Source organism: Poecilia mexicana, unplaced genomic scaffold (genome assembly GCF_051168715.1).
Source record: "Poecilia mexicana isolate PSO_F unplaced genomic scaffold, ASM5116871v1 scaffold_18, whole genome shotgun sequence".
Taxonomy (NCBI): Eukaryota; Metazoa; Chordata; class Actinopteri; order Cyprinodontiformes; family Poeciliidae; genus Poecilia; species Poecilia mexicana.
The window spans coordinates 21894609-21920512 of record NW_028263387.1 but is presented as its reverse complement, the minus strand read 5'-3'; the positions used below and the strand labels follow the sequence as shown (position 1 = coordinate 21920512).

The 25904-nt window shown below is 36.9% G+C and overlaps 1 protein-coding gene across 3 annotated transcripts in view; it reads left to right on the top strand.

Annotated features, from left to right (window-relative positions):
- The first annotated feature begins 1444 nt into the window (after nt 1–1444).
- dysf (dysferlin, limb girdle muscular dystrophy 2B (autosomal recessive)) overlaps nt 1445–25904 on the top strand; it is an 89847-nt gene continuing 65387 nt past the window's right edge. Inside the window, exons 1-22 of one of the 3 annotated variants that reach the window (XM_014981495.2) lie at nt 1445–1711; nt 12135–12190; nt 12711–12802; nt 13705–13810; nt 14655–14778; nt 14876–15132; nt 16051–16179; nt 17318–17380; nt 17521–17571; nt 17908–17938; nt 18018–18133; nt 19967–20093; nt 20173–20276; nt 20361–20429; nt 20510–20553; nt 21236–21318; nt 23135–23167; nt 23378–23493; nt 23960–24073; nt 24150–24327; nt 25143–25267; nt 25346–25452. In XM_014981495.2, coding sequence (XP_014836981.2) covers nt 1624–1711; nt 12135–12190; nt 12711–12802; nt 13705–13810; nt 14655–14778; nt 14876–15132; nt 16051–16179; nt 17318–17380; nt 17521–17571; nt 17908–17938; nt 18018–18133; nt 19967–20093; nt 20173–20276; nt 20361–20429; nt 20510–20553; nt 21236–21318; nt 23135–23167; nt 23378–23493; nt 23960–24073; nt 24150–24327; nt 25143–25267; nt 25346–25452 — 2213 coding nt within the window. In that variant the 5' untranslated portion in view covers nt 1445–1623. Of the gene's footprint in view, nt 1712–4227; nt 4924–12134; nt 12191–12710; nt 12803–13704; nt 13811–14654; nt 14779–14875; nt 15133–16050; nt 16180–17317; nt 17381–17520; nt 17572–17907; nt 17939–18017; nt 18134–19966; nt 20094–20172; nt 20277–20360; nt 20430–20509; nt 20554–21235; nt 21319–23134; nt 23168–23377; nt 23494–23959; nt 24074–24149; nt 24328–25142; nt 25268–25345; nt 25453–25904 lie in introns of those variants that run through there. The other 2 variants (XM_014981496.2, XM_014981497.2) reach the window with 2 other exon arrangements.

The window sequence follows — 25904 nt, the reverse complement described above, 5'->3', positions numbered from 1 at the left end:
CACAGTCTAAATGCCTGCGGCCAAGTGAGTCGGATTATAAATAGAAGGGCAACAGAAATCCTGTCCTGACATATTTTAGCCTGCTCTGACTAGCAAACATCATTTGTTCTTGTCTGAATGTATAACACTTTGGTTTTTAATATTATTCTTTGGCAGCTGGTGAAAATATGTGAACCGAAGTCACTGTGAGAAGTTTTACAGTCTGTAAAGTCAAAAGTTTAGACTGTGAAATCCCCTAACTGCCTTTCTCTCTGCTTTGCTTATTAATCCAAAGCATGAGATTAGGACTTTCTCGGTCATGTGACACAAAGGGCTGAGCTTCTGGGTTTGATTCATGTAGTTGGACAATAAATTGTAAATTTAATTTTACAGTCTATAACAATAATGATAGATTTTTTTCTGCCTTATGATTTAAGTACTTACCACAGTTTCTGGAGTTTGTATTTTTGCCACAACTGCTTAGTTTAGAAGTAGGGCATAAAAAACACTTTATCCATGGACTGAATATGTATACAGTTTAGTTTAAATAAATGAAAGGAGTGCTGTTTAATCATACTATTTTAACACACCACAAGATCTAATCTGCACTGAAAACTAGCCATGAAAATTGGTGCACCCTTTCTTTCTTTTAATAACACCAATCAGTCTGTAGAGCATTTAAATAATGACCGTTAATATAAGCAAAATTTATTTAACTATTAAATAAGTACTCAAACATGTCATGAATATGTCTACAATTTGGCTGAAATAAACAAAAACACAGTTTGTGTCTTGGTTTGTCGCAATTAGCAATAAATCCATTAATTGTATGACAACCTAAAATGAGTTCAACAATTTTAATTTGCCTGATTTATTGTGTTTAAATGTTCATTTTAATTTAAAGGTTACTGACTTTTGAATGTGTTCTTCTTGCGTTATTATGACATTGTCATTATACTTGAAAATGGTCTCTAAATAACAATATTATCTTTTATCGCTACAAAGTCTGGGTCAATTTATTGTTCAGTTAGTTTTGTTATTATGACATTTTTATATGTGCCTGGAAAATACATAATTTTAAAGATTTAAAGTGGAAAATTGTGTTACTTTTCAAGGGTTCAAATATAAAATTTGCCTTTATTCACTTTTACTTGACGCTTCTGTTTATACACTCAGCACAGCATTAATGAAATATATACTCATAGCTGCCCTGCTTGTCTAGTGAATTTTGTCCAAATTGAATCTCCAATTAATTTTCTGTCTGATGCTTTGATTGTTCCAGCAGAGGAGTGTGTAGATTAACAGTGGCATGTTGTTTGGAGGATGATGGCTGAAAATAAAGGCCACTCTGTGAGTGTGTAGCCCTTTAAGCCAGCTGAGATTGAAGGGACAGTGTGTATCGGTGCATGAGTCAGCTTGTGGACGATTGCTCAGCTATGCAAGTGCTGGAGGTCGGAGGGGGTGAGACAGCTGCTCCACCAGTCGCTCTGCAAGCCCTTATTCATTCCTCCTCTTCTCCTTTCCTTCTCTACCTTTAAATGGATCTTCCCTGATTTTCTAGATGTGTCTTTGGGATATATGGACACAGCTTGTGTGTTGGTGTTGATGGGATCTGAGGGACCTGTGCTTGTGTGTGCTTGAGCAATGCTGCGTGTGTTCATTCTGTGTGCGGAGCGTCTACAAACGCCGGACGATGACATCAGTGATGCCTACTGCAGCGTCACCTATGAAGGTATGGATGGTGACCATGTGTTTGAGTAAAAGTCAAGGAAAATTGTGGGACAAAAAGCTGAATATCTTTGCTTGCATCAAGGCTTTTTCCAGTTGGAAGTTGTCATCAAACTCTGAAATAGCTGCAAGGTTATTAGATAAACCCTTCTAATATTAGCGTTTTATAGGGTGCGGCCGACACAGAACGATGTTAGGATGATGGGAAAGAGTGAGCAGCTAAATTGGGGACCAAGTGACAGATAGGGAAGAAGAATGCCAGTGTGTTTCCTGTGAACCCTGGTTGTGTTTATAGTTAGCACCAGTCTTTCAGCAGAGTTTATCCTCTGGGAAGCCCAACACTCCTCCCTCTCACAGTAATGGTAGCATGAGGCACTGAGCTGAAGCAGCTGGTCCACCAGTCAGACTGAAACCAACAAAAATTACTAGACTGACAAAGCTTCTTAAACTGACCACTTTTCAGGTGTTATGCCTACCTAGGTAGAGCTGGACAGTAAATCAGTGACAGTATACATTCCGATAGACACTTGATCAATATCAATAGATAATACATCTGATAGAATAATCAATATATAGACTATTCACTGAACTGGTAGGCAGGAAAAAAAGCTTTAGATGTACGTGTCCTGGCTAGCTAAGCTAGCTGGGCGGAATCAACTAACTCACTCGCTCTTTGGTTACCTAGCAACTCATTCATTCTTTGGTTACCTAGCAACTCATTCATTCTTTGGTTACCTAGCAACAAGCTGTTGAGTAACTTGCACACCAGCCTCAGTTTCAAGTCCCGCCACCCTGCCTCCTCCTAGCTACTTAAAAATAATAAATAAATAACAACGGCGTGTTAAATCCAACAATCACTGCACTTTGTTTAACAATCACTGACAACTGATTGTCAGTGATTGTGGTGTACTTTGTACTGACAAGGTACACCACAAACTGATCCATCAATATTTCCAGGTACTGAAAATACAGTTTTATCTACAGATTGGTTTTTCGTTCAGCTTAAGTAAACATTTAGCACGACTGAGTTCTCTGATCGGGCATTGAACTTAGGACACTGTTGGAGCACAAAGGTTTCCCTGTGTGATATACGCTGCAGCCTGCAGCACACACAGACCAACTTGTGACTATCCAGGCAAAAATCTGGACCTGAATCAACCATTATGAACGCTTGTTGAATTATTTTCCACTCAGTTGTCAGTAATCCATTTTTTAGGAAACATGTATGTTGTTCTACTCTTTATTTTCACATTTGACACCAAATACTAACCAAATGTTGGCCAAGAAATTTAACTTGAACCTCAAAGTTATAATGTAAGACCCTCGCTAACACTGTGTGTAGCTATTCAACTATTCACATCAATGAAAATATTTAATGCCCAAATATATAAATATATACAGGCAAGACATTGTCTAAGTCATTCACTACTATTAGCATATTAGCACTGACATCGCTAGCCCTTATATTTCTCTCCAGTAGAACCAGATTAGTATCTTTGCTAAGCTAAGCAAGGCTAATATGCTAGTTTAACTCTGAAAATGGCAGATGCTGACAAATACATAAGTGAAAACGTAGCAATCTTTTACTAGCACTGATTTCTTTCTCCTTTTTGAAAACTTCTTATAGCTTTTTATTTGGTAAATAAATTTGTATTTATGCTAGGCTAAAAAGGCTAATATAATTTATTTACATTGTACTAGTCAAGTAAAAATATGAAAATATTAACCGAAATTAAAACCTCGTAGTGATAACTGACATTATTGGTTGCATAGAAATGTTTCATCTCTATAATTTTATGTAATAAAGTAAATTATTAATTATCAAATCGGAGTCGTATGGTTGCCTCTGTAATTGTTAATGTTTTAATTTGTTTTATCTACACACGTTTTTGCCTCATTATGTCATCAACATTTTACTATTAGTATTATGCATAATTTATTAACCATAGACTATAATATGTATGTATGCTTGCTTTATAGTGATCATAATTAATTTGAAATTAATTGCATCTCCTCTGAATTTTTTTTATTTTTTTTTACCAAATTTAGTTTTATATCTCTAAAAAAATTGATCAAAAAGTATTTTGATTATAGCTTCTCTAATAAGTATTAAAAAGTATTTATCAACTGTATTAAAGCCGTAGAAATTACTTTGTTGTGAATTTTACTTTCACTTTCTCTCCAAAGTAATGGAACATTGTGGACACAGTTTGCCACCAGTAGGTGGCGCTATTTTACTGCGTATGCTTGTATTTACCGTGGTATGGACCTAAAACTGGTGATTTTTAAATAAAATGAAATTAATTTTCAAATAAAGGTTAGTCAAACAACCTGCCTGAAAAGGTAAATTATGTTTAATACAATTAATAAAACCAAAAACATCCTGTTTTTGTAGCTACATTTTTAAACCAGTAACTTTCTTTTAAATCAATTTTGTATTTCTTAATTTTATTTTTTAAATTTTTAGACAATGTGTCTGGAACTCTCAAGTAAACCTGCAAGATTTTCTCAAATGCCGTAACATGTTTTAGAGGTTAAAAAAAAAAGTTGTAAAGCAGTTTTGAAAACAAGATTTTTATCCATTTTGTTTTACTGAAAACACCAGATTAAAATCAGACCTAAACATTTAGCAACAGAGCAACTACACATAGAGAGAAAATGAGTGAAAGGAGTAGAAACCTTTATTTTTCTGGCAAATATTTGGGTGAAAAGGAAACAATCATGAGATAAGAGAGGAAAAGAGAACAGGAAATGTTGAGATTTCCTTTGAATGTGAGGTGTGTGTTCCTGACAGCCTCGCTTACTGCAGTTTTTCTCCACAAGAGATTCAAAGAGAGAAAGAAACCAGAAAAGACAGACTGCTTGACAAACAGACAAAGTGGGACAACAATCCGTGGATAATCATTTTTACAAAAAAACAACTTCATCTGGTGGAGATATTTTTTCCCAGAAGAAGATAAGAAGATCTTTATTTCCATCCACGGCTGATTATTCGGATGCCTCGTTATGTAAGCCGTTGCTTCTTCCGCCCTGGAGCCTTTCGACCTTCTGAACTCGGCCACTTCTCATTCATTCAGATCTGAAACTGTCAGATCTGAGGGAGTTTTTTCAGCCCTTCATCCCCGTAGGATTCTGCTTTAGCCATGTTGCGCTGCGTTCTTCAGAGGGCTAACAACCTGAGGCGATCTGACCCTCTGGCCAGTGTCACGTTTAGAGGTAAGGGGACAGCTCTGGGGCTTTGGCGAAATGTGTCAAAACATCCAAAAGCTCCTGTTTTTAGAGGGGATAGAATAATATTTAAAAAAATTAACACAGACAGCCAGGACTCCTCCCAAATGTTAAGAATTTAAATAATTGATTTCTCTAAAAAAATCACAAATTGTCGTTTTTTGAAGGGTGTGTGTGTAATAATAATAAAAATAAATTAATTCAAAATAAAATAAAAAATGATATATACACACTTTAAGAAGTATGCTAACTTGCTTACTTCTTGAATGTCTCAATAAAGTATAATTAAGGAAATATTGTGTTATTGCTGTTTCTCCTACCCACTCCAGTTTGGCTCAACCAAGATGATGCTTTGCTTTATTAAATAAATCTGTAGGGAGGAAGCATTTCTATGCCAGCAATAGGATTAATTATCACAAAAAGTTTTTTATTTATGTTACTGTAACCTTTTCTGTTTAATTGAATAACACATTGTCAAGACATTAGCCTTCTTTAGCCTAGCATAGATACAAATTTATTTACCTGATAAAATGTTTTAAAAAGTAAAGAAAATACATCTCAGTTAGTGATAGTGCTAAGCTACAAATAGTAGCACTGATTGCTAAGTTTTTCACATTTGTCAATGTTTCACATTTGTCTGCCACTTTCAAAGATAAGCTAACATATTAGCCTTTCTTAACTTAGCAAACACTCTAATCTGATTCTATTGAGGAGAAATATAAGGGTTAGCAAAATCAGTGCTAATATGCTAATGGCCTTCAATATTTTTCATTTGCAATGTTTCTTACACCAACTTAATTATTTCCACATTTTTAAACTTAAGCTAGCATTTTAGCATTCCCTCTTTCATTGTACGAATAGTTGGAGTTCGTCTAGGTGGGTTGAATGGAAGGAAATGAAATTGATGGAACGAACACAGAATTAGATGAATGCTGCAAAACGTTTTCGTATGGGAGGGTTACAGAAATCTCAGCAAATATGAAGATTTATTAGGCCAATCTAAAGTCATGAGGATGGCCGTTTGAAAGGCATTTTTCTATTTTTTGCAGTATGGGATGAAGCAATGATTTTTGGTGCCTCTTGTACATAGATTTTCACTACTGTCACAAACAAATAGGAGAAAAGCCTATTTAGTTTCTTAGCCTCACAAACATTGTTCTTTTCCTTAAACTTGATGCAACGTGTTGGTTTTGAGCATCATTAACAGCCATTCCTCACCCAGTTCTAACACTCAGAAACCCAAGTGTTGTCCAAACACAAAGCAAACCAAGCTGTTAAAATCAAAAACCGAGTCTTCGATATTACATCGAACCATTCTGGCTTGATTCATTCCTCAGTCTGCATCCATAATAGGTGCAACGTATGACTGAATGGGTAACAAACAACTGTTCTACCTGCCCTCCGTCATCTTGTTTGTGCAACTTTTTTTGTTCTTTCCATAAGTTGGTGTTTGCCTCCTTAATGAGGTGAACTCTGCGCTTAACTTCCTGCCTTTGTCCAAACACAATTTCCTGGTGCCATCAGACATTTACCTCCCTGCTGCAGCCCCAACTTATATCTAATCTCACTGCTAAAACAAAGTCTCACACCAAGACCAGTGAAAAATGGACATGACATTCAAAACAAAACACAACACTTCAGCCAGAAAGATTAATTTTTACTTCAGTGACTGACCTAAAACTCTTTAGCATTACTGATGTGGCATGTTTCCTTTTCCTGATAAGTGACGTCTGATTGGATGATGACCTTTAGAAAGCTTCAACGTAAAGCTTCTTGACACATTTTGACACAATGTAGCTACAACTGAATAGAGACTGTATATAAACATTAATTTTAGGTCTTTCCCAAAGATTCTCAATTGGATTTAGGTCTGCACTTTGACTAGACCATCCTAATCCATTGATATTCTTTGATTTGTACCACCTAATAACAATGTTATTACTTTTCACATGAATTAGTTTCCATTTTCCCTCTTATCTGCTCCTTGTCTGGCTAAGTACCCAACTTCCCTCTGAGATTTTCAAACTTTACACTTTAAAACTTTTGTTAGTTAAAAATTATCTTCCACTTCACAGTTCTGCACCACTTTATGTTGGTCTATCACACTAACGGTGTTTTCACACCTGGTAGCCCGGCGACTCGGTTTGATTTGGGACCAAAATTGCAACATTTGTTACATTTTCAGCTGCTGTGGTTTTCTTCCATACTGCACTGTGTCAAACAAACCAAATCTTTTGAAAACCTGTTCCCCTCCTCACCTGTTGGGGCGCTACACCAAGAACCACTGAAGGAAACAACATAAAAACCTCTGAAGAAGACACTGAGCACAACTTCCTTCACAAAATGTAAACAGAAATGGAACTGTTTACATTTTGTTAGATTTTTCATTGGTGTTTGGCAAAAAAGACAAACTGTTTCTCCTGCTAGCGCGAGACTTGCGTGTCTATTTAAGGGTGCATTCACACCAGTCCTGTTTAATCCACTTTAATCCATCTCCACTTCACTTGGGGAGGTGTGAAGGCATAATCAGACTCTGATGTGGACCAAAAAATGTCACTCTGGTCCGCCTATAAACCTGGTTTGGTTAAAGTGAACTCTGGTGAAATTGGAATGCTTGTGTGTACACCAAGCGGCACGGAGTCCCCTCCAAAAGCAGGAAGAAGACTACAGCGCAGGGCATTCTGGGTAAATAATATAACCAAAACAAATGCAAGAGTCTAATGGGAGAAATGGCTTGTTGTCTTTTCCAAAGATAAAGGAGAAATCCTACTTCCACTAAAATCTGACGCTACTCCATTTTAGTTTAAATTTTATGTAGAAGGAAGTTGCCGGTGTCTTCTTCAGATGTTTTTGTGTTGTTCCTTCAGTGGTGTTTGGTGCAGCACCAGAGGAACTGGTTTTCAAAGGATTTAGTTCATTTGACAGAATGTAGTGTGAAAGAGAACCACACCAGCTGAAAATGTAACTGATGTTGCAATATGGTGCCCAATCAAACCGAGTCTACACGTCTACCAGGTGGGGAAACAATGTACAAAAGTTCACAGGGAAATCCCAAACAGCTTAATTTACATTGACATGTTCTTTGTTATGAACGTCACAACCCCAGATACTTTAAAGGTTTGTGTTTAAAACCATTCAGGGACTAGCAGTGAGCATTTCCTTCACTCTGGAAAACAGACACCATGTCCATTTATAGACATTATAATAGAGCAGCAAGGAAGCAGTGGGAGGAGAAGCAGGCAGAGGCGTCGTATGGAGGTAATAAATCCCAGTTGGGATGTAAACATAGGAAGGGACAGATAAGAGCCGCTGTCAGTACTGGAACCTGAAGGTTTTCTCTCCGATTATTTACAGGAAGAGAAGGTTTTGGTTTATGGAAACTATATTTATTTATAAGTTTATAGGTTATCAAGTCACTCTGACCACTGATGCTGGAGTTTTGTAATGTTTTAATGATATTTTGTGGATTCCTTTTCCTCACTCCTGCATCTGTTTGTCTGCAGGTGCAAAAGTGATTGAGTTTGATGGCAAGTGCTTGTGTTTGTGTGCAGAGCGAAGGATCTCCATAGAAACAATGTTTTCTCATCCATCCAAACCAGGGATAAAAACTTGAAACCCTGCTGATTATAATCTGAGATTGTTGTCTTGTATCTGTTGACTGTATAATTTAGCTTCCATTGATCATACAATTGCACAGATTTGAATTATGAAAGCAAATTTGCTCCATGGAAACATGCAAATTTTGAAAAAACCTAACGTTTTCTGAGTTTTTGCATTTCCCTTACAAATGTAAGCAAAACTTTGTTAATATTCGGCTAATCTTGAAAAATAAAAAAATGTGTTTCTATGAAATAAGAATTAAAATCGCAGGTGAATAAGGTTGTTCACATAAATCATTAAAAAACATGCTTTGCTGTCATCCTCTTACTACTTCCTGTTGTCTTCTTCGTCGTTTCCGCCAGTAGTAATAGCTGGTCATTGATCTCATGACTTGTGTGATGCGAAAAAAGTGTTGACTTGTGGTTTTGCAAAATACACTAATTAATTTAATACAGCTGAAAAACACCTGCCTTTACCTTGACCAAATGCGAGTTACGAAAATAAAGTTTGGGGAGAAAACAACTTTTGCAACATATAAGTCACGTGGTCAACAACAGCGGCGTGCTTCCATTAAGCAAATTTAATTCCAATTTGCGCAATTTGATGGCCAATGGAAGCTACTGCGGCTCATACCACATTGGTGTTTGTGCACAATGGTGCTATATGAAAAGCGCTAGCTGCTCGGCGGCTCCTGCTCCTAAAATAACACATGCAGTGATGCTGACTGACAGACAGACAAACACACGGGGCCGTGCAGATCTAAACTTAGGTTTCCCATGCCGGGTTCACTCTGCTCCCTGTTCTATTCTCAGATCATGACAGAAAATGTGCCAAGCTGAACCAGCCGGGAAGTTAATGCTGCGTTACTTCCTGTCAGATTCAAACCCAGATACCAGCCCGAGGGACATTTTTGGGCTTCACACACACAGAAAGTAACGCAACCTCTCGACCTGTGTGTGGAAGGGTGGAGATGTTTTTTAAGATATCCTCTAAGAACGGAGGTCCACTTACGTAGGAGCGTCTCAATGTGTGTGTTTGTGTGTTTGCATGTTGTTGGCCATGTGTAGGTTGTGTGTTGGGTGATAGAAGTGGGAAAAACAGGAAAGAAAACAATATTTTGAGGGTGTGCTTTACAAGAGGTGGAGAATGGTGTGGTTTTGTTTTTAACTTTCGGAATTAATGGGGATCAGGAGTGTCCAAAGTGCGGCCCGGGGGCCATCCGTGGCCCTCTGAATGATGTTGTTTGGCCCCTCTCTACAGTTCCAGAGTGAGGCAAAAATAACCGATAAGCACAGGCGGTTGATGCAGATGGATAATTTTGTTTTCAATTGTTTTAGATGAACAATTTTTGCACTCAAATAAAATCTTTAATTTACAAAAAAAAAAGGTACAACAATCATTGTAAGTCTAAAGTGGTTTTTGCATTTGTAATGATTTTGGAGTATTATAGGACTATGAACATATAAACTCTTACTCAGAATATAATCAAGGGTTAACCCCCTCAAACGGATATTTAGCATTAGTATAACTGACACTTTTATGACCCTTTGTAAAAAATAAAAAAGAAGAAAGTAAGTAACTATATTTTATTATCTGATCAGATAAAATAATGAAAGCCAAATTAATTTTTGTGTTTAAAAAAAAAAAAAAACCTGCATGTGCTTTTAACTTGACTATTTTGGCCACCAGGACAAAAGTTTTGAACTCCACTGATGTAGATGAACCAAGAAAAAAATGATAAAAAAATTGATCAAAAGTCACGTATCAGTAATATCGTAATCCTTGAATTTATGTCCAGTTTGTGTGCAGTTGCATCATGGACGACACAATGAGCATTGTTTTTCTTTCCTTCTGTCTGGTTGAATCAAACTGCGCGTCTGGATTTGTTCCTCTTATCCACTGAAACTGAACAAAAATAATGATAAAGATCTTCATGAACAACCGATGATGGCTCACATCCCCATGCGTATGTTTATAGTTTGTCCTGGGATGACCTCTGTATAAATACGATGAACTGAATTTAGATCTTTAGGGCTCCTCTGTGGTTGATAACCTATTCTGGCTGTTCATTGTCTCATCTGACCCTCCTGCCTCATTTCTGCCTGACAGGGCAGGAAATCAGAGCTCAGGACTTCATGTTGCAGGAAGTGACAGAAAGATAACACGCACACATAAGGACATTGTTTGTTGGTGGTTGTTATTTGAGAACGGACTCAACCAAGCAAGCTCGGGTTAGCTTTGAAATCAGAGTTAGGACTGATTTGGTTTTGATTTCAGATATTGATACAACGTCCTATTGAATACAACGAAGACTACAAGAAGCAGAGGTTCAACCCTAAGTTCATTAAGTAGAAACATATGTGTATTAAATAACATTAAAAAAGTCAAGTCAAGTTTATTTGTATAGCACTTTTAACCCTGTTTTCCTCGGGTCAAAACGACTTTTGACCCGAGGAAAACAGGAGGGTTAAGCAACAGGCAATTCAAAGTGTTTTACATCATAAAAAATGTAAAATTTACAGTCAACAATTATGAAACACAATAAACATTACTTTTTGTTAAATGTCATCGTCACCGATAAACATCAAGTATATTGGTCAATGTTTCATTTGTAGTGGTTCAAAGTCAGCTCTAATTTTTTAGTCTAGATTTAAAGGAACTCAGCGTTCCGGCTATTTTTCAGTTTTCTGGAAGTTTGTTCCAGATTTGTGGTGCATAGAAGCTGAATGCTACTTGGTTCTGGTTCTGGGAATTCAGAGCAGAACCAGAACCAGAAGACCTGAGGGGTCTGGAAGATTGCTATGACAACAGCAGATCTTTAATGGATTGTGGTGCTAAGCCGTTCAGTGGTTTATAAACTAACCACTGAACGGTATTTTTAAGTCTATTCTCTCAGTGTATGTACTGTAGAACTGGGTGATGTGCTCTAACTTTCTGGTTTTACTCAGAACTCCAGCAGAAACGTTTTGGATCTGATTGATTTGTTACTCAGACCTGTGAAGACACTGTTGCAGTAATCAATGTGACTAAAGATAAACGACATTGTTGGGACGTTAGTCCCCTAATCCTATAGATGTCCTTCAGGTGACAGAAGGCCGACTTTGTAACTATCTTTATGTGGCTCTGAATGTTCAGGTCAGAGTTCATCTCTACTCCAGATTTTAGACCTGATCTCCTGCTTCCAGCTGTGGCATCGCTCCTCTTAAGTCCAAACATAAAAACTTTATCTTTGTTTCTGTTCAGCTGGAGAAAGTTTCGGCACATTCACACATTTATCTGATCAGAGTCACCTGGTGACACCAAATAATGTAAACATTTAGCAACTTTAAATTGATGTTTTTCTGTTGCTGGTAGCATAAAGCTGAAAAGTGGTTGTTTAACAAGAGTTCAGCTGTTTCTCAGCTAAATTCATTCAAAACGACTCATTTACCTAAAACAACATTTATTTATATTGAATTTTCAAGCAGCAGCTTCTCTGGAACCTTTTACATTATATTTTTATTTTCCTGGATTAAAAACAATATCATGTTGCAGTGTCAGTTACAATCTGTTAATTTGACTATATGCTACTTATCCAACATTTTTTCTTTCTGCTTCAGGGTCAAAGAAGAAGACGAAGGTCATTAAGAACAACCCCAACCCGGTCTGGAACGAGGTGAGTTTCATGTAACCCAACTATCAAAATATCAAACTTCATGAGAAACTTACATTATAATATGTCAGAATATATTTGCAGTATTCTGACATACTACTATATTTATAGATATTATATTTAATGATGCAATTAATTTGTGTTACTGAATAAATGTGTTGTTTGTTTTAGTTTCAGGTTTTAAGAATAATTTTTCATTCATGTTTTCAAACACATGTTGGCCTGATTGATAATCAAAATGGAAAAATTGTTATTTTCTCATACAAGCTGATCTATATCTACCAGAAATCTGTGGAATAAGTCAAAGCTAATGAATTTTCCAGTAAATACAGACTTTAAAATTAAATATTTACATAAACAGCTAAACTCCAGCAGTACCATAGAACGGTACACTCATGCAAATAGCATGTAGAATAATTTTAACCAGATCTAAGTGATGTTCAGAGTTAGCTATTCTATTTTGAGAATTTACCTTTTGATTTCACATTTTGATGCTTTTATGATGTTATTTTCTCTCTGTTAGGGATTTGAATGGGACCTGAAGGGGATTCCTCTGGACTCTGGAGCAGAAATTCACTGTGTCGTCAAAGATCACGAGAAAATGGGAAGAAACAGGTACAAAAATTAAAATGTCTCACTGCTAGCTTTTACAAACAGTTCATATTTGTGCATTAGCAACAAGTCAGCGAGTTGTTTGAATAGTTTTAGATCCATTTATTATTTCTAGAGGAGAATATTTTGGTATCGATCCGATACAGATAAATACGATCCAGTATTGCCAATATTGCTACTTTTTATTACTTAATGTCGATACATCAAACTACTGACACTTAAGTGTTTTTGTGTGTTGTCCATTAAATTATCTTGTTAAAAAGAACTTAAAGTTTATAGGTGTTTGCAAAATACGTTAATATCACATTAACAAGATAAATAGAAACAATAAAAAAACAAAACTAATTTGTGTGATTTTTTTTTTTTCTAAATAAATAATATGCAAAATTATAATTTGAGAGAAAATCAAAAAAATCTAATTTGAGGTGGAGGTGAGAAACTGTATCACAAAAATAAAATAAAATTTCACAAAGGAATTTGAAGCTAAAGTGTTAATCTTAAAATTTTATATTTTAAATATTATAGTTATGATGTGTTTGCAATGAGTAATGCTTCGATATTAAACAACATTTCATCAGCTGCATTTCTTCTTTGTCTCCAGTAACCAGAGTTAGGTAGTTACAATTACTCAGTTACATTCACTTGAGGAACTTTTTTTTGGTAAAAATGTACTTTTATGAGTATTTTTACTGTGCTGTACTTTTTGTTTGTACTTGAGTAATTTTATTATGTAGTATTTCTGCTTTTACTTGAGTAAAAATATGTTGCCAGCAATGTATGGTAAAGGTTTGTACTGTTTACAAATGGGAGTAAAACCATGTCATTGTGTGTAATCTGGGTTTCCTGAGTGGGATTATTAAAAAAGAAAAGTTCATGTAAATGTTTGTCTTCATTGGTCTGGTCAGGTTTCTGGGTGAATGTCGGCTCGGTCTCAGAGACGTCCTCAACTCTCCCAACTTTGCTGCCTCCTTCACCGTCTCCCTGCTGGACACAAAGAGGAACAACACAGGGGTGAGCCGATCAACCAACACAACTCCAACACGTCGATACCACTGATCCATAAACACCGAACAATTCTGTTAACTAAATGAAGCCTGGAGATGTTGGTATTATTAATTTAGTGCAGTGCGCCACAGCAAAAGGAAAAATAACGAAGAGAAAACATTAAAGAACATCTCAAAGCCAGTATTTTCTCGCGCTCTGTGTCAGCTGTGCAACACACAGACACTAGTGTACCAGGATTCAAAAAACACTCAAACATTTCCCACACAAAAAGCAGAACATTCAGTGCGTTACAGTTTTATGCTTTTAGGCTTGATGTTTATTTTGCGATTATTAAAAAGCAATCAGTGTGATTGATTAGCTACTGCTGCTACTAGCTGAGCTAACGCGGCTAATTTAAACACCTGCTCTGCTGATGATCTGTCAGAGTTGGTGTTTAGGTCACATTTTTTAATTTTTTTAACTGAACCAAAATACAACAAATCCCACATCACATCTACATGCTGAGGTTTTCAAAGTCAAGCTAGCATAACTGAACTACGTTCTTCTTCTTCGCTATTTTTTTCTTAATTAAATCTTTTTTCTGATCTTATCTAGTTGCTGCAGTGTTGACAATTAGCAGCAAAACACTAATTTATCTTTTATATTACATTTAAGATTTAGTGCGTTACATTGATATCTTAATGGCTAAAACTAATGCTAGTCGTTGTTAGCAAGCAGCTTTTGGCCCACCATTAGGGAGATGGGGGTGACGTCAAGCTGCAGGGGGTCCATATAACAAAGACTTTTCACAGATTTGTGATTTAAACGAAGCTGCAGTCTGTACCAACCCACAATGCTTTGCGTCCACCAGGCCACGCTGACCCTGCAGGTCTCCTACATCCCTCCTCCAGGATCGGCTCCTGTTTTCCATCCCCCCTCACAGCCGGAGTCTCTTCCTCACAGCAACCCCAATGTAGAGCTGGACACAGTTACAAGTAACATGATCTGCGTATAAAAACTAATCAATAACCACACAGACGACAACAGTTGGGTTTTCTTCTAATAAAACATGGCCGCCTGTTTTCCACCCAGTGATCTCTCTGGATACTCTGGGCGACGAGGACACCGAGAGCATGATCATGGTGGAGCCTGCGGAGGAGGCGGGAGTTGACGACAGTCGGTCCCTGGTGATCGTCGGCCCCCCGGGGCCTCCTGGCCAGGAGTCGCCCACCAACCAGACGCCCAAACGCTCCCCGCCGGCCTACAACACGCATGGAGGGCTGAGGAAGAGGAGGAGAGGCGCCAGCAGTCAGCCCAAACCGCTGGCCAACAAACCTCAGGACATACAGGTGGAGCTTCAAGCTGTTCAGGATTCAAATGTAACTTCACTGAGATTTCTGCTGCAAACAAATCTGAGTTTCTGTTTCAAGGTCAAATCAAGAACTCTTATTAAAACCAACTCTGTAGGTTATCAGTGAAAATCATGTTAAAAATAAACTGAAAGACAAATTCAACTGAGATACAAAACTATGACGAGTGTTAGAGCAAATAAAATAAAATAAAATTACAAGAATAAAGTCAAAATTAGGAAAATGAAGTACAAGATATTATTACAAATTTATTCTCATAATTTTATAACTTTATTTTCAAACTTATGATTATTCTGATATTATTTTTTTATTTTAAAAAAATAGAGCTTTATTTTCAAATTATTTTCAAAATATTATGACTATTCTATTATTGCAACTTTATTCTGGTATTATTTTGACTTTATTCCTGTATGACTTTATTTTCGTAATTTTATTACTTCTCAAAATATTATGGCTATTCTCATACTATTACTAATTTATTCTCCTTTATTTCGACTTTATTCCTATACGACTCCATTCTCTCAACATAGTAACTTTGTTCTGGTAATTTATTGACTATTCTTGCTATTTTATTTATTTTACTTTTTCTTAGTATTGCCATAATACTCTGTCATACAAAAAAACAGTTTGTGGAAACTTTTTTTAAGTAAAATCTTAAAAATCTTAAATGCACAATCGGTACTTATTGCTGCACAAACGCTTAGTAAATATGGACGGGCTGTTTGACCTTTAATGACCTCTGGAAGCAATAACTAATAGCTTTAAAAAGATATTAATACAAATGAAAACTTTTGATTGAGGAACAGCTTGGCTCAAGAAGACGGTGATTGGTTTCACTCGGTGTTATGAGGAAGCCGTTGTTTACCGATTCTCGCTCAACAAACCGTTTCTGCTCAGGTTCGTGTTCGGGTCGTTGAAGCTCGACAGTTACCTGGAGTCAACATCAAACCCGTAGTGAAGGTGGCCGTCGCCGGGCAGACTAAGAGAACCCGCATCAGGAAGGGAAACAACCCGGTCTTCGATGAGGTAACCAGCTCCTTCTGCAGGGGTGTCAAAACTGAGGCCCGAGGGCCATCTGTGGCCCTTGGAATAATTTTGTGTGGCCCCTGACTGCAGTTCAAGAATTACACAAATCTGATTCTTTACCAGAGGTGGGCAAAAAATGTACTCAAGTAAGAGTATCAATACTTCAGCATATTTTTACTCAAGGAAAAGTAAAAATTAGCCGTCCAAGAAGTTATTCAAGTAAGAGAAAAAATGTCTACTGAGTAACTGGTCAAATTATCAGTCATTTAATGTTTAAAAATCACATCAACAGACAGACAAAAATATAAAGTTAAGTGGGAATTTTGTTATTTCAAGGACCAAAATGACAATAATTCATATAAATAATAAAAAAAAAAAAATCAGGCAAAAGAAAATGTTTCCAAATAAGTTTCTTTCAATAAAAAACTTATGACACTTAACAAAAACTGCAGGTGTGTGTCTGTGTCTGGTGGATTTCTGGTTAAAAATGTTTTTAGAAAATCCAGAAATTTTACTCAAGTAAGAGAATAAATACTCCAGAATGAAATAAATAAAGTAAGAATAAAAAGTACAGTGTAGTAAAAGTACTCCTAAAAGTAATTTTTTTTCTCGAAAGTTACTCAAGTAAATGGTAACTAGTTACTTCCCAGCTTTGTTCTGTTGCATATGGAGCCAATATTCACACTTTATGCAATTAGGTTGAGATTTCCACAACAGGTTTTATCTTCTTAACCTGGAAATGTTAAATACAACACAAATAATTGTTGCTTTTATTTTAATTCATAATATGCCAAAACATCCAGTGACATTTACCCAGAAACACACCTGGACACATTCATTAATTAAACACAGCTTTTAGGTTTTAGAAGAAAATTCTTATTTTTGTTGCTGGAAGTGAAATAAAATCATTTAATAGAAAACAAAATAGAACATAGTCCCAACTGTAAACATTAGGCAAAAACCATATAAACATATTTTCTAAATTAAAATAATACTTCTTTGACATATTGTTGAGCAGGTAAAAGATAAAAATTTCACAATAAAATTATTATTGTCCTCTGTCCACCTCTGTCCTACTGCAAAGATCTTTATGTTTATTTTCTGTCAAACTCAAACATTTGTCGATTTCCCTCTGCAGACGTTCTTCCTGAACTTTTACGAGACACCGTCAGAGCTGTTTGACGAACCCATCTTCATCACTGTAAGCCTGAATTTAGATTCTGAATCATGTTTCAAGGCAAACATGTAGACAACATATTTATTTTATTCCTTCAGTTTTCTGTTATTTGGTGATGTGGATATAAAAGAAGCAGATTTTGATCAGGTTATTTCCCACCACAGGTGTGTGACTCTCGCTCGCTAAGAACTGACGCTGTAATCGGTGAATTCAAGGTAAAACGTTCATATCAGACACTTTTAACTTTTAACTAAGTTCGTCCTTCACACTGAAAGCTTCTGCAATCATAACGGAGACTCAGACGTCTTTGCTTAACATTTTGTGTTCAGCTTTTATTGAACAAACAAAGGCAACAACTCTTCGTATCCTAGCAACTGGAAACACATAGTGACAAAAGACAAAACCACATCCTGTTAAGCATTCTTCAAAATAAAAGACTTCCTCTCTCCAAATAAATCATGCTTAGTATTTAAATATGTTTCACTTCACCTTTTTGTAGATGTGTAAAATCACAACAATTTAAATCTAAAATCTGTTATTTTTCACTACAGTTGGATGTCGGCACTGTCTACAATGAACACAGTAAGTGCGTTGTTGTTAGTTTTTTTTTATACTTTTTGCCATTTTATTGACAGGTAATTTTGATTTCCCCACCCTTCAGGACATTGCTTTTTGAGGAAATGGCTTCTGCTGTGTGACCCCGACGACCTCTCTGCCGGGGTCAGAGGTTACCTGAAAGTCAGCGTGTTTGTCCTGGCAGCTGGAGATGAACCACCGGTGAGCAAGAGGCATGGCTGCAGATCTGGAAAATATTTCTCACTTATAATAAGAGGACCTCTTTCTCTATTTTTCTTTCTTTTTAATGCGCTTCTTTCAACTTTCCAAGAGAAAGATGACCTAGAAATGTAGTTTAAAAGAAAACATTAGCATTTTATAAAAAAAAAATATAAGCAAATTATTTGAAAATATTTGTATTTGTTACACTTAAAAGCATGGTGATGTAAATGCCAGTTACCGATTAAAGAGTTAAGATAAGGTTGACTGATGAGCAGCCATTTTTTTTTTTTTTTTTACATTTTTCCTTGAGGATTGACCGTTAAAATGTCGCTCCATGAAGTGCTTTAACTCATGACAGCCCTCAATAATCACCCTTGCTTTTTGGCATGCTGTCTATTCCATCATGTTACAAATTCTCTGCGTTATCTCTGTCATTATCCTCGCCTTTGTAGCAAATCTGTAATTTTTGGTGGACAAGTTGAGCGCTACTAAGGTGATAAATCAAGCTGAGTGTTTATATTTTAAAACAGAACAGAATAAAGCTAATTTTCCATCCCACTCCGGACTCTGTTTGGACCTTTCCTGTTCTGGTATGGCCCCGCCATCTTTATTTCTGTTTTAACTAGCTGTGACTAAAGAGCAGCACTCTCTTCTTGATGGCGACCAAACTACAACGCTAAAAGAAGATCTAAGAAGACGTTATTAGTTAATTGATTAGATCTAATTTTAATCTCATAAACAATTAATCCACATTTAATTATAAATTGACTAATTGTTGGGATCTCTATTCAAAAGCCCTATGAGATAAATGTTAGATATTCAATCTGGTTGTCTGTGTCGTCTGTAAATGATAATAAACTGACATCAGACTGATGAAAGTAGAATAAATTTAATATAAATTTAGTTGCTTATATTAAGAATATAAGCAACTAAAGTCAGCAGTCTGAAGCTGTGACATATAAATATAAAAGTGATAATAAAAAGTCAAGTTTTTGGTCTACATTTTTATATCAGCGTAGCTTTAATAAACATTATATTTTCTGTTCATTCTCCTGTTGAAAAGCCTAAAAATTGAAGTAAAACTAATTAATTTGACCATAAACACATTCTACATTGTAGGTATTGAAGCATCTCCAGTTGAAAGGTCATGTAGGTTTTTCTGCTGTAGATACATTTAATTTAGAAGGAGTGACTGCAAAAATGACTCTTTATATGGTAAAGGTTGCTAAAGTAAACATAGGCTTTTCTTTTATAGGGTGTGGTGGGATGGCTGAAAAACATAATAATTTCATATCAGTCGATATCAATACTTATTGTTTAGTTTCTCTGTTTTAAATATCTGAAATACCGCCGAACTGGTGGCAGTATTTCGGAGCAGTTAAGAGCCTCAAACTGCCACTGTGGCAGTTAAATGGCAGGTCGTTGCTAGGTAACGAGTGAGTTGCTAGGTAACCAAAAAGAGAGCTAGCTGATTCCACCAACATAGAGGTGGAGCAGCTAAAGTCTTTCAAACTCTGCCCACATCTCCTGTTAAAGCTGCTCTGTTCTGGATTGAAGTTCAATAAAAATTATATATATTGACTATTTATCAGATGTATTATTGATTGATGTCTGTCGCAATATATATTGTTACTGATTTGTTGCCCAGTTCTACTCACTAGCATGAGAAACAGCAGGTATTTACATGATTTTATAGCATTTTTCTATCCAGCCTGCTTACAGTAAATATGCTAATATTTAAAGTGTGGTTCTTCTTGTGCTGATGTAGCGAACAAACCCAACTGAATTCGACTTCCTCTACATGTTGTTATGTCGAACCTCGTTTGTTTCCAGGCTGATAAACGGGAGTGTGTTGAGGAGAAAGAGGACATCGAAGGAAACCTGCTGAGACCGGCCGGCCTCTCGCTGAGAGGGGCCGTCTTCACGCTCAGGATCTTCAGAGCTGAAGATTTACCTCAAAGTGAGTCTTCGTAAAGTTCCCGTCCTGTTTTTAGCTCCTTGTAAGCTCAAACTGAGAACGCTCCGCCGTGTTTGGCTAGTGGACGACGCCTTCATGGATGGAATGAGGCAGATTCTCGGGTTCGACACCAACAGGAAGAACTTGGTGGATCCGTTGGTGGAGATCCACTTTGCTGGAAAGACGGTGACTTTTACCTTCAGTAATATCAACCTTTCAGTATTCCAGTCAAAAACAAACCATCTAAAATCCATTGCTATAATCTTTCAGGTCTGCACCAAGATTTTGGAGAAAAACGCCAATCCTCAGTGGAACCAAAGCCTGGCAATGCCAATCAGAGTAAGACAAACAGAGACTGATTTACCATGACGCCTTTAACACAGATTAATGTTTATATTGGGATTTTTATTTTTTTACAGTTTCCCTCAATGTGTGAGAAGATGAGGATTCGAATTGTGGACTGGTGAATCCGTACATTTTATCTGACTAAATCTTACCAGTTTCATGGTTCGCTGAACCAACACTATCAAACAAACTGTCTTATAGAAACCTCAGTCATTTTCAGGGATGTGTTTCTATTTCAAGGTCATTGGAAACAAATGGATTTTGGAAATCAGTTTGATACATGTTTTTTCTAGCTTTCTTTTCTTAGAAAGATTACAAATGGCAGAAAATATTTTCATAAACTGGCTTTTATTTCAACCATCTCTTCTTTGAGTTGATCTGAATTTAAAGTCCAAATAATTAGAAGCTGTAAAGCAAGATGGCCGCTTTGGGCGTGCTGAAAAACAAAATTCAAATTTTACAAAAAACATAACTTCCAAAACAAAAAAATATTTCAATTAATCGACATAATTCCTTGATATAAGATCAAGAGTTGTAATGTATTTTATTTAGTCTCCATTAATGAAGTAGCTTTTGGTTTTGTCCAGTTAGAAAACACTGGATCCAACTTTATTTTAATCTGGCTGAGGTATGGTGAACAGTTTTTCACGTAAAGATAAACACACCACTTTGTGTGATTGTCTTGTAATTAAACTGAGTAGTTAATCAGATCAAAGCTTTCAGTTTCAAAAGATAATAGATTGATAAATTTGGCTTTAAGATGTTTAGCAGCTCTGGTTTCTTCTTTTTTCCCATTTCAGGGACAGAGCTAGTCATAACGATGTGATTGGCACCACTCACCTCTGCATGTCTAAGATCTCGGCGCCCGGAGGAGAGATTGACGGTAAGTCGCTTATCTAAACTAGTTTAAGGGTGCATTCACACCAGCCCTGTTTAGTCCACTTTAATCAAACTCCAGTTTGCTTGTCTGGAACGTCCGGTTCATTTGTGGAATCGAACTCGGACCCAACATCCAAACCTTGCGCCTACAAACCTCGGTCCGATCAAAGTGAACTGTGGTGCGGTTCGAAGGCATATGTGAATGTGAAATGGACCAGAGACCACTAAAAAACAGAAAGCAGACTACAGTACAGGGCATTCTGGGTAAATACAACCCAAACAAACGTGCTAGTGGGATTACTCCCAGAGAAATCCTACAACCGCTAAAATCTGACTTCACTCCCAGTTTTGTTTTCATCTTCTTTCGTGAAGAAACGTTTTCTTCATGTTGTGTCGTTCAGTGATTATTGGTGCAGCGCCACCAAAGGCGAAGAGGATAACAGGCTTTTTGCTAGTTTGACACAGTGCAGCTGAAAATGTAACAAATGTAACAATTTTCATCCCCAATCAAACAAAATCTATTGGATTATCAGGTGAAAACACCCAAAAGTCAGTCTGACCTGAACTGGACCTCATCAGGCAAATCTAGACTGGATTTAAAACCACCAGTGTTTATGCAGAACTTAGGCATTGTCATGCTGTGATGGTTTTGGTTTTGGCTTTTTTCCACACAGACGCTCATACAAACTTCTCCTTGGCTAATCCCCTGAGTGACAAGAAGAATAAGGGGAGACACTTGCTGTGCTTATTTGAAACTCAAATATCAAGAGTTTCTAAGGGGAAAAACGTGAAACGTGTTTTATTTGAAGTCAGTGGCTGTAAAAGACATAATAACTAGCATGGGCTAGTACAAATATGGCAGCATTTGGTTACCCTATGTAAGGAATATGTGATATTTACCAAAAATAAAAAATAAAAACTGTTTAGGTCTAGGTGAAAAAAATATTTAAGAAATTGGAAATATCAGATATTGAAATCTAGTCTGCAAATGATTAGTTGCACTTTGCTAATACCTTGGTAAAATGAATATATATCGATATGTTTTAAAACGAAATGGGCTGGCTCTGTTGTTTTACTCCAGTGATCCTGCATGGAACACCAAATGTCACCATTTAATCTGAATCTTTATTCACTTCGTTATAATTAAGTATTTTGGTGAGTTATGGAAATACAAATTTATTTTTAAAAACCCAAACCTTCCTCATAATCACATTTTCTCTAGATATTGACTCCAGAATGAACCAAAAACGATTATTAAAAATATTAAAGATATTTTTTCCTTTCTTTTTGCTTTTTTGCGAGTCAAATGTCTCTATTTTTCCTCACTGACCGTGTGAATCATAGATCATTTGAATTTTGATTACGCTTCTGGTTACTTTGGTCATTATTTCAGTTACACCTTTCAAAATAAGTTTATTTATTTGCACTTTTGAGAAACATTGTTTCTTGGACAGTTTCTTCAACCGTTGGATGAAGTGTTGGTTTGTCAACGTAACACAGCATGGGTACTTTGCAGTTGACTTTGCATGAAGACAAACTTGATGTTTTTGTGATAAATACACACATCACTCCCATCTTTGAAGCTCCTTTTACTCCAGACAAACACAGCTTGCCTGAGTTTTGCTTTGACCATGTTTTCGAAGCATCTGTCGAACAAAACATGAACAATTTCACATCAGCGTCTGTAACAGCAGAGAGAACTAACAACATTGGTCTGATTGCTTGGGTTTTGGTTTGAGTTGCGTTCAGAAACCTCTGTTTCCATTCTTTCATTTTGAATTTCTTTGACTCTTAACCATCCTTCCTCTCTACGCATTCAGATGACTTGACTCCTCGGACCGTCCACTCAGGCAGTACGTCTACCTTCCTACATCACTTTCCTTTTACGAGAACCCACTCAACAAATCTGTTTGACAGATAATTAATTTCTGTGTAATAAAGAGAAAACCACAATCTATTGCCATCAGTAAAGCAGTTATGTTTAGTTTTTTTTAATGTGTGTCATAGTTGTTCTCTCTTTGACCAGGTAATAAATGTTTTGTATGTATCTTGTGTGATTGCAGTTGATGACAGCCTCGGTTTCCTGCCGACGTTTGGGCCGTGTTTTGTCAATCTGTACGGGAGTCCCAGAGAGTTCACCGCCTTTAACGACCCACATGAAGCTCTAAACCTGGGAAAAGTAAGACTGCAGCCATTATTCTGCCTGCATGCATGAATGTTCACCCAGTACCAAAAAGACACCAGATGTGTTGCCAGATGGTGAGAATTTATCAAACCTTCAGGCACATTGACCTGTTGGAGAGACGTTATAATGTTGAGTTAATATAAACTAATATTTTATCAATTGGATGGATGAATGGATAAATGAACAGATGGATGGATGAACAGATGAATAGATGAATGAACAGATGAATAGATGAATGAACAGATGGATGGATGAACAGATGAATAGATGGGTGAACAGATGAATAGATGAATGAACAGAACAGATGGATGAACAGATGAATAGATGAATGAACAGATTGATGGATGGCTGGATGAACAGATGGATGGATGAATGAACAGAACAGATGGATGAACAGATGGATGGATGTCAGAATCACGTTGCCTCCTCTGGGTAAAGTCGTATTTCTCTGGTCCGTCAGGGGGAAGGCGTGGCGTACCGCGGCAGAGTTTTACTTGAACTGAGCACCAAGCTGACGGAGAAGCCGGAGCACCGAGCGGAAGACGTCCCGTCGGACGACCTGCTGGTGGTGGAGGTGAGAGACGGCCTCCACCTCAGGGAACGCTGAACGTAGATGCCTGGACGCCATCTTTTCTCTCTCTGCCTTTCAGAAGTTCCTCAGGAAGAGGAAGTTTTCTCTGTTCGTGGCGTTTTACTCAGCCACGCTGCTGCAAGACGTCGACGACGCCATCCAGTTTGAGGTCAGCATCGGTAACTATGGCAACAAGTTCGACTACACCTGCCTCCCTCTGGCCTCCACCACACAGTTCAGCAGGGCCGTGTTTGACGGTAAGTTGGGTTGTTAGTAATGCAGGATCTCGTTATTTTGTTAAAGATAACCTCTTTATTGAGTCAATGCTCTGAACTGATAGATCTGAAAAACATGAAAATAGTAAAAGGTGAATTTTTTTTTTCACATCCCTAAAGGAAAAATGTAAATCAAGAAAAGACTGGGAATTTGAACAGAGCCCTGAGGTTCTTCACAAATAAAGAGCCACACATTTTATGAATTAGCAAAGATCATTTAAAGATAGAACTGGACTTTGTGAAATTATGAGAAAGTAAAACCCTGCCCCTAAACAAAAGTGGGCGGAGCCAAGAGACAAATAGAGATGAACAGAGGAGGAAAGCAGTACTTAATTACTACTGCTAATTTATCCACTTTGTCAATATACTTAGCAACTTTTCAAAGTCCTATAGTGATTTTTCAACAAAAAAGCGACTAGCAACAAATTTAGCAACGAAAAGCTGTAACGTTGTAAACAATATCATCAACTGCAGTAGCCATCGTTCACCCAAGGAGGGCAGCACTGAGACAGTTTTAGCCAAAATAGTGTCAAATGGTCAAAATCTGCACAGAAACTTAAAGGTAGCAGCCTTACAAACAAATTTAGACAGTTTATCAGTGGGAAAAACAGTTGATTTGGGGGTTAGCTACACTTTAAGAGCTGCAAGTATAACACAAACACACAAGTTACAATTAAATCAGCAGTTTTCTTCAGTTTCAAAAAGCTAAAACTAAACTATAACTCTTAAAAGAGCTTAATGCTGCACGTTGAAACCAAATTAAATTTTTGAAAACTTTGTTTTTTCCTCTGTCTTAGGTTGCCACTACTATTACCTCCCCTGGGGAAACATCAAGCCAGTGGTGGTTCTGTCATCAGAGTGGGAAGACATTCGCCCGAGGATCGAGGCCCTCAACATGCTGCTCGCCATCATAGACAGACTGGTTTGTGCTGCTGCTTCTGTAAATTAGCCTCTTTAAGAGATTTACGTAAACACCAATCAAATCAAATTCCATGTCCAGGAGACAAACCTGCAGCAGGTGCAGCTGGAGGTCAAGGCCGGGAGCGATATGGAGGATGTAGAGCTGCGAGTTGTAGAGCTGCTGGATCATCTAATCGCAGACTGCAGGTAAAGAATGGATCGTTTCACTGCTGGCTCCTGTATGTTTAAATCCTAAGGCGATCCTTGGTTCAATTCCCAGTTCAGGCTTTCACTTCTTTATCCTTCTGATTTCTTGTCCATTTACTGTTAAATAAAAAACCACTAGAGCTAAAAAAAGAGGGTCTATTTCATTCCTTTAGTGCCATGTGGATCTAATTGGCATCATACCTAAATTTACACCTGCAACAGGTGGAATGTAATCATTTACTCAACATTTTATTGACATCAAACACACAATAAAATGCTTTGTACAATTTTTTAAAATACTGATGAAAATCTTTTTTTTTTAAAGTTAAAAAATTAATTGTAATACTTCCTTCTCTTTTTTTTTTACACTTAATTTCCCCCAAAAGTGGGTGGAGCCAAATACAAAAAGGGGCGTGGCTCCAATTGAAATACACTTTAATTGGAGTCAAATA